The 18730-nt window shown below is 35.3% G+C and overlaps 1 protein-coding gene across 1 annotated transcript; it reads left to right on the top strand.

The window, feature by feature from the left end:
* Window positions 1-329: 329 nt before the first annotated feature.
* On the top strand, window positions 330-17351 carry C5 (complement component 5; the record flags this gene model as incomplete). Its single annotated transcript, XM_010073931.1, has 30 exons — window positions 330-553; window positions 1018-1227; window positions 1399-1548; window positions 1701-1830; window positions 2143-2208; window positions 2741-2941; window positions 3587-3677; window positions 4104-4180; window positions 4820-4959; window positions 5641-5862; window positions 6438-6498; window positions 7103-7192; window positions 7465-7677; window positions 7827-7902; window positions 8404-8563; window positions 9018-9113; window positions 9418-9589; window positions 10459-10664; window positions 11157-11309; window positions 11646-11708; window positions 12526-12607; window positions 13264-13315; window positions 14016-14118; window positions 14369-14443; window positions 14540-14645; window positions 14841-14927; window positions 15300-15389; window positions 15906-15989; window positions 16809-16947; window positions 17222-17351. Coding segments are annotated over 30 exons (3749 nt in total), but the record flags the coding sequence as incomplete, so codon positions are not given.
* Between the last annotated feature and the right edge of the window lie 1379 nt (window positions 17352-18730).

Here is an 18730-nt window from a genome sequence, read left to right as displayed (position 1 = left end):
AAATATATATAATAATATTAAATAAAAAATCTAAACTAATCGTGTGAAAACAAATCTCTGAGAATGCTTCCCTTGCTATGTAGGGAGGCATATCATTAACCTTTTCTGCTCTATTTCTTTATGCGCAAGCTTCTGCATTACCATTTTATATTTGAATTGATATTTATCAGTTGAGTTGTCTTTTAATTTATTAATACCTCTGAATAATATGTTGTAGAATGCTTTTAATATTGTAGTTATTTGTTTTCTTGAGTATAATTCTGTACTTAAACTAGTCAGAAGTCAGGACAAACAGTTTTTGTTTCCTTCTTTACTGAAAAAATTTTCAGACGTTTTATTATCTTTTCAGGTAAAAACTGCAGATCCACATCTTTCAGATGAAAACCAAGCAAGCAAATCCTATGAAGCAAAAGCTTATTCATCATTAAGTCAGAGTTATCTATATATTGACTGGGCTTCAAACCACAAAATAGTAGAAGTAGGGGATTTCATAAATATTAATGTATATCCACATAGTCAGTATGTTAATAAAATACATCAGTACAGCTATTTGGTAAGTAACAGATGTTTCCACATAAAATATGGAATTCTGATTTAATATATTGTCGTAGATGAAAACCTCAACAATCAAGAACTATCCTCAGCATAAAATACATGCTCCTTCCATATACAATGTCAGTCTTATAATAAAAAATTTTAACGGTCTCATGTTTACATTATACATTAAGTCTCCATTGTTTTGAGTTCTCATCTGACGTAGACTGTGATTAAGAACAAATAGTGCTAGTCTGAAGAGGTATTTCAGGACTTGAAATAGAGAGGAAGAGAAAGATGTGGAGCGATAGCACTTCTTAGGGGATAAGCGAGAGAGCTACCTTCCCCTGAGCTAGACCTACTGGTTCCTAGTGCATTTTTGTGTGTCTTGGATTGTATCTACATGCAAGTAATTACTCCATGTGAGAAACATATTAAATATAAAATGTGACTTCTTTATTCCCCATCATTTTTCTATTATAGATCATCTCAAAAGGGAAGATAGTAAGCTTTGGAACTCAGAAGAGAATTAAGGATTTGGAATATGAACATCTAACTTTTCAGATAACCCAAGAAATGGTTCCTTCAGCACGTCTTATTGTTTACTACATAGTCATGGGAGAAGAAACTGCTGAGTTAGTAGCTGATTCAGTTTGGCTGAATGTGGAACAGAAGTGTGGGAATAGTCTTGATGTGAGTAGCAAAATAAGCACTAAAATTTGTGGGTATGCATTCATTTTATGATCAGATTTTATCTTGGAATCACACAAGTTCTTTAACACTTCTTAAAGTGTCTGCCGCCAGATGCATTTATTTTGGAACAATGTGCTTTCAAAATTACCAATTTTTTTTTTCAATTTATAGCTTAAGCTGCAATCAAGCAAAGAGATACTGAATCCAGCAGAAGTTGTATCGCTGAACATGAAAACACAATTCAGTTCCTTTGTTGCTTTGTCATCTATTGACAAGGCAGTATATGGAGTCACAGGAAGAGGAAAGAGAGCAATGGAAAAAGTTAAGTAGTAGCCACAAAAGAGAAACACGTTGCTATTGTGTGTTGTGAGGATATCTTCCAGACTAAAGTGGCCTTTCTGCAAGTCTAGCTGTCTCATTCATCATGTGATACGTTCCACATTTTAGTTAGCTGCTGCTGTGTTTTTCCTCAGATAATGCTACATTTGGAAAAGAGTGACCTTGGGTGTGGCGCTGGAGGAGGACGGAACAACGTTGATGTCTTCCGAATGGCTGGGCTTACATTTTTAACTAATGCAAATGCTGATGATTCAAATGAAGCAGGTATATTCCTTCATTTTAAGCATAAAATTGTGTATTTTCTTTTCTGAAATATTCTACTATGACTCTTGGTTACTATGTTGGAACTTACTTAAATTAATAGGGAATGCATACACTAATTACTTTTGAGGGAGGAAAACATTATGACTTGTGTATCAGTTACAGTAATTGAAATGAAAATACTTTTATGTAATTAAAATAGTAAATAGAAAAAGTGTCCCAAATTTGGAATGTGGTTTTATGGAATTATTTTTAAGTGGGGTATGCTGTTACAAAAAAGGTCATGTCTTTTGTACTTATTTATTTTTTGAACAGGTGAAACTTGCAATGAAGTTTTAAGAACCAAACGTTCTGACTTCAAGGAGCGGATACTCAAAGAAGGTGTTAAGTGTTTGCGTGCTACTTTTAATTATTGTTGTTAACTTAATGTAGTGGAGAGAGAGACTGGCAATTATGGAAGATGACTTTAAAGAGGACCCTATTTATAAAGCCTCTTAGCCTTATGCTGAGTTTGAAGTTGGCAAGATTTACGTACACAGTGAAAATACAGCATACATTTAAGACCTTTTCTTTTTCTGAAGAGACCTAGATTGCAAACTCACAGTACTACCATATGGCAGTCTTTCCCCATGACCACCTGGCAGGGACCAAGCCTGTCAGAAGAACCTTTGACAGTTAAATCTTAAAATGTAATACAACTCCTCTTACCTAATTTATATTTTTAACTCAGAATAGTAGTTATTAAGTGTGTGTCACTAGCTTTTGAAAAATGAAAAGTTCATGTTCATCCCTAAATGCGTACCTTCATTGAAATTCAGCAAATTTTTAAAAAAGTTCAGTGTAATGAGCTAAGATGCATTTGGAAATAAAAACTTCATCTCAAGGAAGGGAGCTATTTTATTATTTTTTTCAGCATCCAAATACGTACATCCAGAAATTCGGAAATGCTGCATGGCTGGAGTAAAAGCATATCCAGTCTCTGAGACTTGCAGCGATAGAGCTCAGCGAATTCGGAGTAGCGAAAAGTGCATTTCTGCATTCAGAGATTGCTGTGAATTTGCAAACAGACTGAGGGAGGAGGAGCCTAATAAGCTTCTAATATTGGCAAGAATGCGTAAGTACAAGAGCTTTAACTCTCCCATGGATGTGTAGTGAAACACTTCCAGGAAAATATGGGTAAATATAGAGGTGATAGCTTTGTTAATCTACTAACCCCTCCCTATTGTCTGTGAGGGTTATTTCAGGAAGAATTTTACCAGTCTCCAAAGACCTTGGTTGTATACCCCTAAAGAGGGGAGGAGATCAGCTCGTTATTCTAAGAGATATCTTCTTTTCACCCGTACTTAGAACAAGCAGAACTGCTACAAGAGATCATTATTGCCTCTGAAGGCAATGCTAAACTTGAATTCTAAATTTGAATCCTTTGCCCAGACCCAGAACAGCCAATTGGTAACATCTCAGGAAAGATTGGTGGGAGTGTGAAATTTCTTGTCTCCCATACTCTCCCTATAATTGCTTGTCCTTGCTGTGCAGGTATTGGATTGGTATTCACATGTGTGAATAGGTCAGGTGGGATTAACACAAACTTTTGATTGAGGGAATTGAGATACCTTTTTTCTTTTATCAGGACTAACCTGAGTCAAGTGAGCAGAATAGAGTATCACAAAAGAAAAATATAATGATTTTGAAGCCTTTGGTGGAAGGCCGTTGGCAGGTGGTTTGGGTTTCTTTTTTTATTTTCTTTATTTCTGTTCTTCAGATTTTGAGGCTTTCTTGGAACTAGATGAGGCAGAAGTTCGTAGCTACTTCCCTGAAAGCTGGTTATGGGAAGTTCACCAAGTTTCCCCAAGGTACTACTTTTCTGAAATCAGTTACCAACTTAGTCATCAGTTTTCTAGAAAGTAAATGCTAAAACTGAGGTGAGCTGGGTAGCCTTAGTTGTTCCCAAGATGTGTGCTAAAATGCAGCCTTATACAAACAAACTCTTCCTGCCATGTGTTCCTCCATGCAGGATGTGCTGCCTGGTGCCCAGATCATTGAGTCACTTTTCCTTTCACTTTCGACCTTGCTAAACACCAGCTTCTGTAAAGTCAGCTAAAACCAAGTATATTCAAACAAAAATCCAGAAGCTGTGTTTTCTAAATGTGCTCTCATATCTTGTCTTACCTAAGACTCTCAGATACAGGAGCTGCTCTGGGCATGTACTGTCTTTGGGTCAATTAGCTGTTGGTGTTACCAGATGGCTATTGATAATGCATAAACACTTCTAAACACAGGTCAAAGACTCTGTCTGTCACCTTGCCTGATTCGCTGACCACGTGGGAAATACAAGGTGTTGGCATTTCTGATAAAGGTAGGTGCTGCAACCTGATTAGATTGTAGCTAAGGAATTAGGGAGCTTTTCCATTTGGATTTTGCAGTACCTCTCATTGCAGTTGACACATATGTTCCAAAATGTTCATTTTCTGCTAGATAAACAGGAAAAGAAAGCATCAAAATATGTATTTTAGGAAAAGGAAATTACTTAGTTTCTTGGTATAATTCTAAGTGTCTGGGAAAACAAAGCCTATTTGTGTTTGGCAGTGGCCCATAATAAATGTCTAAGAATAAAAGAATAACTAGTGAGTGACTCTTCCCTGGCACAGCTTCACAGTCTCCTGCTATCAATAGCTGAGGGACTTGAGGAGAGGAAGAAACAAATTTTCTGATAGATATGGTAGTCCAAACAGAAAATTTGTTTCTCACTTTGGGAAGAAGGAGAAGCAGCCCAAAGTACTGATATGTCAGCAAGTGTGTGTGAAGGGTGGGAGAGAGCAACTTGGAACAGGAAGCAAGAGCCTGGTGACTTTTAAAAAAGCTTGAACAGCTTCAAAGCCCATAGTGAAAAATGATAAGTGACCAGTAAAGGTGGCAAGCACGTGAAGACTTCTTCAAACTTGTTTATCAGAATGGTGGATAAGATAGCCTGCTTTTGTGTTTTGAATTTTCTTAGGTATATGTGTTGCTGCGCCATTGGAAGTGCAAGTTGTAAAAGATCTCTTCCTGAGCGTTTATGTTCCTTATTCTGTGGTGCGAGGGGAACAAATAGAGTTAAAAGGATCAGTTTATAACCATAGAGCCACGGCAATTAAGGTAATTTGTCTTAGTGAGTTCTACAGAGAGATTCACATAATCAACTAAAAAAGCATTTCCCCTGGGAGTATCCAGTACAAACAAATCCTTGGATCAGATTTCTCCAGTTCTTCAGCTAGTGTTACCTATGCTCTGTGTAACTATGTAACAATTAAATCCAGTCGTTAATTGTTTCATTTCCAGCCATTCCACTGATTACAATGTTGTCATGCTCTTCCCTAGCAACTTTGCCTCATGAAAGTTACACAATTTTTCTGTTCCAATTGTTTGGACACAGTGCCAAAAACTGATGGGACTTCTCGAATTACCTGCTCCAGGGCTCGCAGATTACATTGTCTAGGGATTTAATATAAAAGGACTAGTTTTAAGGCTGTACATTCAAACAGAAATGCGAAATTGTTATTGAAGAAACCTGAGTATAGCATGCAGAGGTGTGTGTATGAAGCAGGTTTGTGTATGAGGCCCAGGATGGTGGTTCCCTGGTGTTGCTCATGAACATTGGTTAGTGTGTCTCTGGTGCACGTAATAGTAGTTGCAAAGTTAGTAACACCTGCTCATTGTAAACAGAAAAGTAGTATTGCAGTCATAGAATGTTCATTATAGTATTTCAGTGGCTTTAATATTTCTCTGGTGTTGTCCCTGTCATGAAAGTAAAAGATTTAAAATCTTTCAACATTTCAGTTCTGTGTTAAAATAGCAGCTGGAAACGGAATCTGTTCTTTTGGAGATTCTGCAACTACTGGATCGAGGATGCGCCATTGTAATTTTAAGAATCTAGATGCTGGTTCTTCATCACCAGTTACGTTCAGAATACTTCCTTTGGAATTAGGACTGCACACTGTCAACTTCACGTTGCTGACGGCCAGGAACAGTGAAACTGTAGTTAAAACATTACGCGTGATGGTAAGAAAAAAAAATCAAAATGTTTGGAGTGTTTTTGAATTTCATATTGATTCAGCCACAAGAAATAAAAATATATTAAATCAATAGATAAATATTGCTTTATTTTAATATTATCAGAATCCAAAATATCACATGATATCACTTATTTCACAGAGGGGCATGCAGTGGAAAAAAGCATGACTGAGTATTTGAGTGTGCACATTTTTAAACCTTGCATGTAAGAATTGTCAGAAAGATTAGATCGACAGATAAATTATAACTTAGTGAGCAAGGAGAACACTGTATTCTAAATCACTTGGTTCAGGTTTGCAACTGCTTAAGTATGCCTCATCAAAAGACACTTTTTTGTCATTTTATAATTTCATAAGCTTTTATTTAAATATTTTGTTAAATTTTCTCAATCATTTTGGGAGATAGAACACTAGTTTAAGTGTATGCAGAATAGATGTAGAACTGTTAAGTAAAACTCAACTACAGAAAAGGATGTAGAATACAAAAATACTGTTGTTTCAGCTGATGTATTTTATTAAGGAAAAGTGGTTTAATTTCTACTTCTTTCCTCTTAATGATTTCAGCCAGAAGGCATTAAGAAAGAACTCCATGCAGGTTTCACTTTGGATCCACAGGGTGTTTATGGTAAGAGAATTGATTGTATAATGTCTTTATTTATTTTTTCATCTTCTTGACTCATGATGATAAAGTTTTCTGTAATGTGAAAAAATTGGCATTTCTCCTTCCTGAAGTATTCTTCATATGTCCTTTCCAAGGATTTCCTTTTCTGTCACTGGCTAACAAACCCATCTCAAAATAGCTAGTCTTTCAAAAAAATACTTAGATTCATTTCTTAAAGGAACCTTTATACATATCTTTTACTATGATATAATACTAAACTTTTGTCAGTGTGCTTGAAAACCAGTTAGTAGGTGCTTTATTAATGAAAATAGAATATATTCTAATTTAATCAGAGATGAATCTGAAACCACCGCAAAGTTTAGGTCCAGATCAGATTATTTTCCTAACAAAAAAGTCAAAAGAAAGGTTGAAGTGCTTGCATGTGTTCTTTTTCAAAGGATGATATAGTTTGCACGTGCATTTGGGAACATTTCGAGTTTTCATGTTATCATAGGTACTTTTGTTGCTGACTTCTCAGATAGCTGTGACCTTTAGATCTGGCTATCACATCTGTATCATGTATTGATTTAGATTGTGCGGTATGATATATATCCACTTTCAATTGTAGGTTCAATCAAGAGACGCCAAGAATTTCGATATAAAATCCCACTCAATCTGGTTCCTAAAACAAAAATTGATAGAAGTGTCAGTGTAAAAGGTAAATTGAATTGAAACTTTTAGTCTAGTCCATATGTACATTCTGGATAGATGTTCTTTTTCTCCTGTTTCTTATTCCTTTGTTCACATCTATCTGAATTTATTTCTAGATTCTCCCACTTTTGAGAAAACGCTTTCCAGATCACCTTTTTGTGTAGAATTTTAAATACTTCATATAGAATGATTGCTTATTAGTATAAGTCCGATTGATTCTGCCCTTGGATTCACTTTCATGATCTCTCATTTAAATAACTTTTTGTTTTCTTTCCACAGGACATCTTATGGGTGAAGCGATTGCCACAGTCCTCAGTCCTAGTGGTCTTAGTCTTCTTACTGATCTGCCAAAGGGCAGTGCAGAGGCAGAGTTTATGAGTATTGCCCCAGTGTTTTATGTGTTTCGCTACTTGGAAGAGTCAAATAACTGGCATTTGCTAGGTCCTGAAACCTTAACTTCAAGAACTCAAATGAGGAGGAAGATGAAAGAAGGTAGAAAAACATAATTTCTTCTCTTGCTTCAGAGTTGTAGAGGTGCATGAACCTTGCTGAATGAGAAAGATAATATATCTGAGCAAACAAGTACAATTTTAATATAAATCTCTTTTAATAATTTATTTTCTGCCTAATATATCCCTTAGGAATTGTAAGCATCTTGTCATTCAGAAATTCTGACTTCTCATATAGCATGTGGAAGAACGGGCAAGCTAGCACGTGGTGAGTTAAAAAGTTCTTTGGATGAGAATGGATGGAAAAAGCTTGTTTCACTCCTTTGCTTTCATGTTATAACTAATTTTCAAAGAGTGATACTTTCTAGTAAGCATGAGAGGTGAGCTTGATGGTAGATTTAAATGGTGCTTACAACTTTGAATAATACCTTTTGATTCCTTGTTTTCACTTTCTAGACCTTTTATTTGCGTCTGCAGGTTGGGCCAATGATTAGGAGCATCTTCCTTAAGTTCTGTGCATTGGAAAAAGTAACCTTCTGGGCATGTAATGAGTTCATATCTTGAAACATGGAATCTGATCCTAGTTTAAAACTGAGTAACCATTGCCCATTTGTTAAATTAAATTCAAAATTCATCTGCAATATTTCTTTGAACTGTGGGAATGTGTAGCATAACTAAATCATAACTAGTGCAAATTTTTGTCCAGCCTCTAGCGATGTGGTAGTACTGCTAATCGAAACAAATACGATCTGTTTGATTTCCTTGGCAGGTTGACAGCTTTTGCTTTAAGGATTCTCGGACAAGTTAATCAATATATAAATCTTGATCAAATTTCTATTTGTAATTCCCTTCTATGGTTGATTGATGACTGTCAAATGCCAGATGGGTCATTCAGTGAATTTTCAAATTACCAACCAGTGAAACTACAGGTACGAAAACCAAACGTTTTCTGTGCGTACACACTAAAAGCTGAAGTCACCAGGAGGTAATGTGCTTTAGGAATGCAAGGTAAGTTTTAGGCTGCATTTTCACCAGAAGACCTATTCAAGATAATTTTACTACCTTTGCATTTTTCTGAATTAATTTAAAGAACATCACAATCTTGCAAACCTTTCTGTTTTCTCACTAAAAGTACCTGCTTGCCACTTCTTAATGTTTAGAAAAAAACATGTAGGTTGATTTTACAGTGTAAAGGCCCTGGGTCTGTCTCTTTTACAAATAAGTCATTACCCTCAAAAGAGTCAATGTATTTTCATGTTAAACCAAACTGATATTTCTCACAGGAATTTCTATTTGTTTCCTCATCTAAACTGTAAAAAAGTTCTATTTGTTTGAATTAACTGTTGTTTCTATTTAATTATATTTACATATTTGATTTTGTAGGGTACATTGCCTAGAGAAGCTAAAGAAAAATCTTTGTATCTCACAGCATTTTCTATTATTGGAATTGAAAAGTCAATTAAAATATGTCCTACTCAGGTAAATAATATTTTTTTCTTTCAGCAGTCATGTTCTGGGATTCTAATTTCTTCCATTTTCTTTAACATTTGTTCAAAGAAATCAAGAGAATCAAGAGGCTTTTTTTAATTTCAAAGATTAAGATGTATTTGCTTTGTTAGTCTTTGTCTTTCAAAATCAATAAAAGAACAATAATGAAATTCTGGATCACTTTATTATAAGATATATTGTAGAAGATACTATATATACCTATATTGTCTTGCTAGATGTGTTTCTTTAAAAATAAGCCTAATAGATGTAACCTGTATCCTGTTCATCTTTTCAGAAAATCCATGATGCTAAAAATAAAGCAGGCGATTATCTGATGAAAAATGTGCAGTCTGCTCAAAGCCCCTTTACCATGGCAATAACTTCATATGCTTTAGCTCTTGTGGATTTGAACCACCAGTCTGCACGATCGGCGTTCTCTGCACTGAAGAAGGAAGCATCTGTCATAGGTATTATTAAACTCTGAGTCTGTACGGTAGTTGGCTCTCAGGTAGGCTGTTCTTTTAGTATTTTTGAATTCTCTAGTGTGATGGCACTACTTGGAGAGTGAATTTCAATGATGCTTGCTTTGGCAAAGGTGAATTTTTAGTCTTGTGTGGCCATGCGTTTTTTCTAGATTGAATCCTGCTTTCAGCTTTTCGACAGTACAACTTCTTTATCAGTATGCAAGCCAGCTAGGCATCTGTCATTCCCCATTTTATCACATTTCTTCTATCTACAAGTTTTCCTTTTATGCAGGTGTCCATAGTGGATTACTTTTTTCTGCCTCCTCATCCTTATGATGTGTCCACTCTCTCCCTTGGCTCAGAGTGGAATTTTTCATTATATCTGTCACTGCCCTAGGTTTTGTTGTGTTGGATTTTCTTCTCAATTTCTCACTCGTTGATGAGGAACTTTGTAGTCTCCTGTGAACGCTGTTCCTTGTTAGTGTATTTTGTCACAGACAAGGGACTCAGACTATTCTCTGACAAGTAACTATTTCTACTGTAATAGGAAAGCTTTGTCATGTCTGTTGAAAGTGGCTTTGAAAAAAAAAATTAAAATCTGTATTTTTGTTTGTTTGGCTACTCTACCACTGTTCAGGATGAGCAATATTTGGATATGCATCAGATGTTTTGCATCAGGTCTGTTTATCATCCATTTCTAGTTTAAATGTTAGACTTACTAGTGTAAGAGAAATATATCTTCACCTCCTGTTAAACGCAGAGTGAGTTCCTCCTTCTCTCTTTGACCTGAGCAGGCAATAGTTCACCTTGTTTAGTCTGGAGACAGCTGTTGCTATGTTTCAATCTGAAACCTTCCTTTTATGCTTTTGTAGGTGACCCTCCTATTTATCGTTTTTGGAAAGATACTTTCAAAACTGTAGACCAACACACTCCCAACTCTGTTACTGCACAAATGGTTGAAACTACAGCATATGCCTTGCTTACCACTTTGCTAAGAGGGGACAAAGACTATGCTAATCCAATCATCAAATGGTTGTCTGAAGAACAAAGATATGGTGGAGGATTTTATTCAACTCAGGTGAGCTTTTAAATATTTTGTTCTCATTCTTCAAGTAACACAATCTGAGATGTCTTAAGAGGATAATATCATTAGAAGACCACATAGACAACTAGTCCTATGTATGGGACTAGTATCAAATGACTGTTAGTGTGCATGAATAGGCTAAAAATCAAGTGAAAGTTGCCAGATTTGTAATACACTATCAACTAATCGTACTATATAGAATATTGCAATTCATGCAACCTCCCTTTTTAAAAAATTAGTAAAAATCTGTGAAGAAACTGATGAGTCCTGTGTTTTTTTGTTGCTGTTTCCTTGCTTCCTTTTTAGTACTTGCATGAATTTCTGTAAATTGCACAAATACATCTATGCCTCGTAAGTGCAGTGTTGCTAGTAATGGTTGCCACTATTTGTAGTCATGCTTAAGTGGCAGTAAATAAATTGCTTTGTAATATATTTTCACTTCTTTTTAATTTCTGGAATTAATTCTTTACAATTTATTTCTGGCAGGACACAATTAATGCCCTTGAGGCCTTGACTGAATATTCCCTTCTTGTGAAGCGGCTGGATTTGGACATGAATGTTAAGATAGCATACAAAAACCATGGAGACCTTAATCTATTTAAACTGACAGAAGATAATTTCGTGGGAAGAACTATGACAGTGAGTAGTATCGCTGTTGAAAAGTGAAAGCAGAATTCTTAGCAACCTGCTAATTAATTATTTGAACTTTGAAATTGCTACTAAAATTACATTTTCTTTTAATAAATTGGTAGTAATTTGGTATAGCAGATGTTTAAGGACTTTGCTTATGCATTTGAATTTAATATCTCTGCTTGTTCCTATGAAGTTTTTTTTCGTAGAATCTGTTTGTAGCATCAGGCCTTAATATTTATGTAAAATGTAGAAAAGATAAGCAGATCACCTGACCTGAATTTTTGTTAATAGCCCTATCTTTATTGTTAACTTATAACTTTTTGTTTGGCATCAAACCTTTAGGTACCTTTGGATGATGACATATATGTAAGCACTGGAAGCAGCAGCGGCATAGCTACAGTAAATGTAAGCATGCAACCAATTTTTTCAAATAGAATCTCCAGTTTCTTAATATCAACATTGAAAAATAAATTGAATTTTTTTATAAACTATTCCATTTGTTGCCCTTACCTTCAGACTGAAGTGATGGATGTCATTTTGGCTAGATTTTAGATTAAGTACAAGCCATTGCATGAGTTATGGCTAATGTGAGAGGCGTTGTGAAGTTCCTTCCTTTTCATAAGAGGTTGTCTGTTCCATAAATCTAAATAGATGATCAGCTGAGTTTGAATACTCATCAGCTGTTACTCTCTCTGCTTAGACAACCAGACAGGGAAAAGCCAAGGTTGGTGATCAATTTGGAGAAGCTGCTCAATTCTCTGTTATTCTGGTGTTTACTCTTAGTTTATTAAGCGACGTCATTGAGAAACTCTTTTCTTGCAATATTTAAAGGAATAATTTTTGTATGCCTAAATATTAGGCTGTTGCCATTATATATTTTCTCCTAATCTTTTGTAGCATCTTCTAGCATCAAACTTAACATCTGAAATGTACATAGTCTTGTGTACTAATATTTCTATTCACAAAATATCAGGAGTTGTTTGGATAATATTTTTAGTCTTGTAAATACAACCAGCAGGAGTGGTGTGGTTTAGCTCAAGAATTCCCTATTTCTTTCTGTGCTATCATTTATTTATTCTGCTTTGCATCCATCAAAACTAATCATGCTGTACAGACTTGGTTTTGCTGGTATTATATTCTCCATATTATGAGTTTTCACAGTCTTACGACAGCTTTGAGGATTGTTTGCTGCTTCTGTTTTAATTTATTTGTCCATATATAGGTGAGGACAGTATATAGTACAATCGGTACTTCTGAAGAGTCATGCAACTTTGAATTGAAGATTGTTCCAAAGAGAGATGATGGTAAAGTGTTAATATGGTTTTAAATATTATTACTCAGGTCAGTGCAGGGGAGGGAGGGAAAAAAAAACCTCACTTTGTTTAACAAAATGTTTCTTATTAAAAATGAAACTGTAATAAATTCTGCCACTTTCTAAATGCAAAACTGGAAAATAAATTGCTAAAAGCCTTTTTAGCCCTTCTTGAAACTAAAGTTTCAAGCCTTTTTGTCAACAGAATTAATTTTTAATGTATTTCTGTTAGGTGCAGTTTTACTCATTTATGGAAGAGTTTTGCAGTTGGGCGACTGAGGAATACAAACTTCTAGCAGAAGAAAGAAGTATGATGGGGGTGGGGGGAGTTTACAGTGAGTTCTACGAAGTACTGAGAGTTCTACTCCAGTTAGGACAGGGTATATAACCACATTCAGAGCTTGTGCCATGAAGTCGTTTTAATAACATAAGTACACAATAAAGTATATTAAAGCTGTCATTTCACCAAAATTATAGAAGAAGTATAATGTTACTGGTTTCTGGATAGACAATGAGTTCCTATAAAAATAGCCACCAAAACAATTTGAAGAATTACCTTTCATTTATAAAAATGCTTTATGAGAATTTTGCATTGCTGCTTCTAAAGTGTTATAACATCACTTATGTGACTCTACTTGATGTGAAAAGGTTACACAAAAGAAGATGGTGAGCCACTCGGGCGCTTAGAGGCTTGTGCAAAGTAAGTACAGCTGATGGGGTTTTTGGTTGGTTGATTTTTTTTCTTTCCCCAGTGATTGAGCCAATGCTTTGCATTTGAAGGTTTCATTTAACTAAACGCTGTTTCTAAATGTCTTGGATTTCCTAACATTCAACGCTCCTCCTTGCAAAGGTGGAATTCCCAGCTGACACATTAAGGAATTGGAGCAGTGCAAAGCAAATGCACTGTCAGTCCATGTACGCATTATGACATTAATCTAAGAATGTTACAAATGCTTTCTGGTCTTTCGGTTTTTCTTAGCTATTGTTTTAATGTTACATTAATTTACGTACTTATATTAAATTTCTTTTTATTTTTTAAGATATTAAAATTACTTTGTTAATAATTACACCTGGTCTTCTGATCTTCTTTTCTTCCTGTTTCTTCACTTGTATGCATGTGTGTAAACAGAATTAGAACCAAAGGTCATGATCTTTTTGGGAGGGAGTTTTTCTTTAATTTACATAGGTGTTCTCCTGGAACACAAGGATTAATAAAAGCTTCTTCAAGTATGATATTGGCATAAATCTGAAATGATTTATCTGAAATATTTTGCTTCATCATGGGTTTACTGTGGTATAAATGTTGATAGAATTTTCCTTAGGTTTTTCTGGGGTCACACTTGAAGATTTCTTTTTGATTTCAGTTATGTTTAACTAATACTCCTTTTAATGTATTTTAGGTACAGGCCCAGTGTGAGAGAGCCACAATCAGGGTCTGCTCATGCCGTGATGGACATAGGTTTGGTTAGTGGACTGGATGCAAATACAGAAGACTTATCTACTGTAAGAGTTAAAGAACGTTTTTCTTTTACTGAAGTTTTTTTTTTGACAGAACTATGGTATTTACTGGTCTTCATCTTTTTTCTGTTAGAGTAGTAGTGCAGATTTGTATCTATATCCTCATTGCTTCTAAACCCATCTAATACTAATGAGAATAATCTACCTAAATCTAGATTATGGATTTTTGGTAGCATCAGAAGCTATAAATGTTTAACTTGTATAAAAGATTTCTCTCTGTTTTTCTCCCCTACAGCTTGCAAGTGGAGTTGATCAGTTGATAGCAGACTATGAGATAAAAGATGGGCATGTTATTCTGCAGATAGACTCTGTATGTTACCCTTTTCATAACTGTAAGCACTACTTTACCTCTTTGGAATAATTTTGTTTCATTTAGAGCTCCTTAATTCGTGTGTCTTTCAAATAGGTGCCAGCTAATAATTTCCTCTGTGTTGGGTTCCGAATAAGTGAGCTTTTCCGGGTTGGAATGCTAAATCCTGCCACGTTCACTGTATATGAATATCATGCACCAGGTATGTGTTCTATGTCTTCAAATTCATGTTTGTCTTTTAACTTTATTCCTCCTTAAAGACATTTTTCCTTCTTCAACAACTTTTTTGTCTTTGTTATTTTAAGCACAGGTAACTTTTGACTTGCAAAATTTCTGTGCTGATCTCTTGGACTTTGATTTTCTATATGCCTTTATTATTTCTTTTTGGATCTTCTAGATAAAAGATGCACTATATTTTATAACCCCTATGGAAATGAGAAACTTGTGAGATTGTGTGAAGGAGATGAATGCAAATGCATGGAAGGTAAACTTTTTTTTAAGATGTTTTCCCACATAACTTAGGAAGTGTAGTGCTTTGGACAAAACCACACTAAACACAAGGGAAAAAGTAGTCCTCATAAGAATACAGCTCTTGTCCTCTCCAAATTTTACATTTAAAAATTTTTTTTTTTAAAATCTGTGCAGTATGATCAGGGATGTCTGACTGGATTAAGTTCAGGTGATTGAGGGTGTTATTTTGTATTTTAAATATTCGTTGTTCCAGCATGCAATCCAATAATTACAGTGTTTTTCTGTTATAGTAGATTATCCCAAAGAGGTAGAGATTCATGATGTTTTATTTGAGGACATGTGATGACATTGTCTTAACACTGTTTTTTTTCCTGTCTCAATGTAGCTGAGTGTAGTAACATGAAAGAGAGACTAGATGGGTCAATAACGGCTGATACCAGGAGAAAAGCTGCGTGCCGGAATGATGTTGCGTATGGTAATATTTGAATTGTCATTACTTATTTCACCTACTCTGACTGAAATATTTACTTGTTTACTACTGCTGCAAAACATTTTGCTCCAATTAGATCTTTAGTGATTAAAATTCAGAAGGCTTGGCAGTGGCATACAGTAGATGAAGGTGACTTACTGGAGCAGAGAAGCGTAAGTGCTGCCCATCCCCTCTGATGAATAAAAGTCAGGTACCCAGGGTTAGTGCACCAGTGAGCCTGATCTGATGAGTTCTGCTAATGAGCACTGTGTTTCTCTTGCTGGGTACCATTGTAACAGGAGCATATGGCTTTGGAGTCAGAGGAAGGAAGTTGTGGGGCATTAGATGAGAGAGCATGGGTAGAACTTGTTAATGTTAGCCCTGCAGTGTATAGCTATAGCCATCATTTTCCCAGAAATTAGTATTGTAAAGGGACATTATATTCTCCATCTGAGCATCTGTAAGACATTTAGTATGTATTGCAGGAACAAGGGATAACAGAAAGTTTGTGTCGTTCTGCAGTTTATAAAGTGAACATCTTGTCTCGCAGTGAAGAAGGTTATTTTGTAAAGTATTCTGCAGCTCTTCTGGATCTCTATAAAAGAGGTGAGTGTCCTGTCCTTAATCCATTTAACAATTTATTTAGAGTAAAAGCTGTGTGGTTGAGACCACTGAAGCAGCTGACAAAAATCAGCGTCAAACCTAGTCATTTCATGAGAGCAGAAAACCACAGCCTCAAATACAGCCTTTGAGAATTCTTCTGTGCCGTGAGAAGGGCAGCCTTGGTTTGATGCTTTTAAATAGCTTTTCTGGATTATAGCTGTTATTAACAAACCTAAACTGTAATCAGTTAAATGTCTTTTATGACAAAAGCAAGGTGAACGTATTCCAAAATCAATTAGTGCAGTTGCGAGCTGTTGTTTAAATGTCTCGTTCATTCCACAGAATGCCCTCCCTTCCTGTATATACAACAGTTGAAGTGGGGTAGCATGCAAGGGTGTGCCGTGCCTTAACTTCTCTCAGGTTTTTGTAGTTTGGGCATGTTTCTGCTTCTGGGAGAAAGGACTTCAGAATGTTCTTGGGCACTCACTGACTTACCTTTGGGAGAGGTAGCTGCTCGTTGGTCCTGTGGAACTGAAGCTGATATTCATGCATTTTTCCTCTGAGCTTAAGCACCCAATATGTCCTTATAATTACTCTAATATCAAATTATTTCATGTGCACAAAGCCTATTTATCATTCAGATTGAATTAAAAAAAATCTTTCACAAGAAACATGTTTTGTATCGTCAGATTTTCTTGTTATATAACTAGTGGCACATAGATCCCTGCTGTCCTGTCGAACGTTTTGGTGTTTTCTGTCTAATATATAAGTTACTGGAAATTCTCCGTATGAAATTTTCCAATTGTTGACATTCTATTTCAGGGCAGGCTTTTGCTCAAAAAAATAATGAAATAACCTTTGTTAAAAAGAAGACCTGTACGGATGTTGAATTGAGCCCAGGAGAGCAGTATTTGATCATGGGAAAAGAAGCCTTAAAGATAAGCATTGGTTACAATTTCAAGTAAGCAATTAACTATCAGACTATGCAGAGATTTAATCTTAGTGTGCTCTGAAGTGTCAAGCATTTGTATCTAATAATTCTTATGTAATATGTAATTGATTTAATTTTTTAAGCATTAGTTCAACCAATAGTGACACAATGTGTTTTCAGATGGGTAGATTTAAAACTGGATTACAAACACAAAGCAAGCAATTTCATACTGTAATTTTTTTTTGTTTGACATTTTCTTCCTCAAATCTTAGCAGCAAATTATCATTTTCTGTTGTCTTCTTAGATTCCAGTACCCTTTGGACTCTAGCACTTGGATTGAGTGGTGGCCTTCAAATACAGCATGTACATTTTGTCAGGAGTTTTTAAATACAATGGAAGATTTTGCTGAAGATCTCCTCATCAGTGGCTGTTGATTTACTTGGAGAACTATTAAATTAAAAATACAGATCAAATCTTATATTTTTTTAAAATTCTCAGCTGTTTAGAAATTATTTCCTGAACTTAACATTTATTAATAGTTCATCTTGAAAAATAGTCTTTGCTTGTATTTTATAGCCACATTCTTATAACTTAGTAATATTCAAAGCATGATTTTTAAGCTTGGATGGGAGACTAATGCAGAACACTGCAAAGACATTTGAAGTCAGATGAAGTGGATCCACTGCAAAAACGAACATGGAAAGTACTGTCTTGTGCTAGAATAACACTTAGAAGCATTAAAACCTGATGTCTTATGTATAAACATTACCCTTCCTTCATTAAAAAAAAAAAGGAAAAATAAAATTGTTTATACAATAATTTTGTTACAACTGTAATTTCCAAGCAAATTTTAAAAAATATCTATCTAACCTAGCACAATAGCGTCCAAGCACCTGGGACAAAATCCTTATTCTGGCCCCAGTTCCTTTATAGTGACTATTTTAAATGTTCAGTTTCCAACTTCATTAAAGTGCTGTAGTGTAAGAATGATAGAAGACAACTCCTAAAGGTATTTTAGAGTATGCCAAGAGCCATACTGAAGCCAGGTTCTCCTAACCCCGTTGTGCTTTTTCATTTCCCTTAGACCTGCAGATGACAATATCTTGCTCTTTTTACCTGACCTAGTATCCAGACATTTATCTTAACATGCTGGGTGATATTTTTCATTCAACACGTGGTTAGAGTAATCAATTTTCAAATAGTCCTGAAGATTGACTAGGTTTTAATAAATTTGTTTCTTCCAGCCCATGTCTGAAATGCAAAAATTTACTTTAACAGTGTAGTGAAACACTGAAATGTGTCTCAGACAAAGAACCCCCAGCCCCTGCGAAGGAAATGAAACATCTTGGAAACTTAGTTCATATTCTATAGGTTGAAACTCTTATGGGCAACTGAACTCTTTAGAAATTAATAAACTGAATTTATAATGTTAAAAAATAGTCCAGAAGACGTGAACTATACCTGGTGACCTTTCAGTAATGCAGTGATGCTTGTATGTGTTGAAGATACTCTCATTTGCAAAGCATTTTGGCATGGAAAGTTCTCCAGATAAATAAAAAATTTGATAAGAAGCTTTTAGAAATCTTATTTATGTATGAAAGGGAGAACTTTCATTACAAGTTTGTTGAATCTGCACAGGCAGGGATTATTTGTGAAGTGGCAGTGGTATATTCAGAGGATTGATAGTGTTTTCTAAGGAATTTTTTTCAGAAGAGCCAACAGAATGATTTGGACATGCCATGACAGTTTTGAGTCAAAAAGCATTTTTCTGAAGTGCTGCACAGGCATGCTGCAAAATCAAAGATATTTTTCA

This window comes from Pterocles gutturalis, unplaced genomic scaffold (assembly GCF_000699245.1).
Source record: "Pterocles gutturalis isolate BGI_N339 unplaced genomic scaffold, ASM69924v1 scaffold51817, whole genome shotgun sequence".
NCBI lineage: Eukaryota > Metazoa > Chordata > Aves > Pterocliformes > Pteroclidae > Pterocles > Pterocles gutturalis.
The sequence above is the reverse complement of the archived record's forward strand: the minus strand, read 5'-3'. Positions and strand labels throughout refer to the sequence as shown.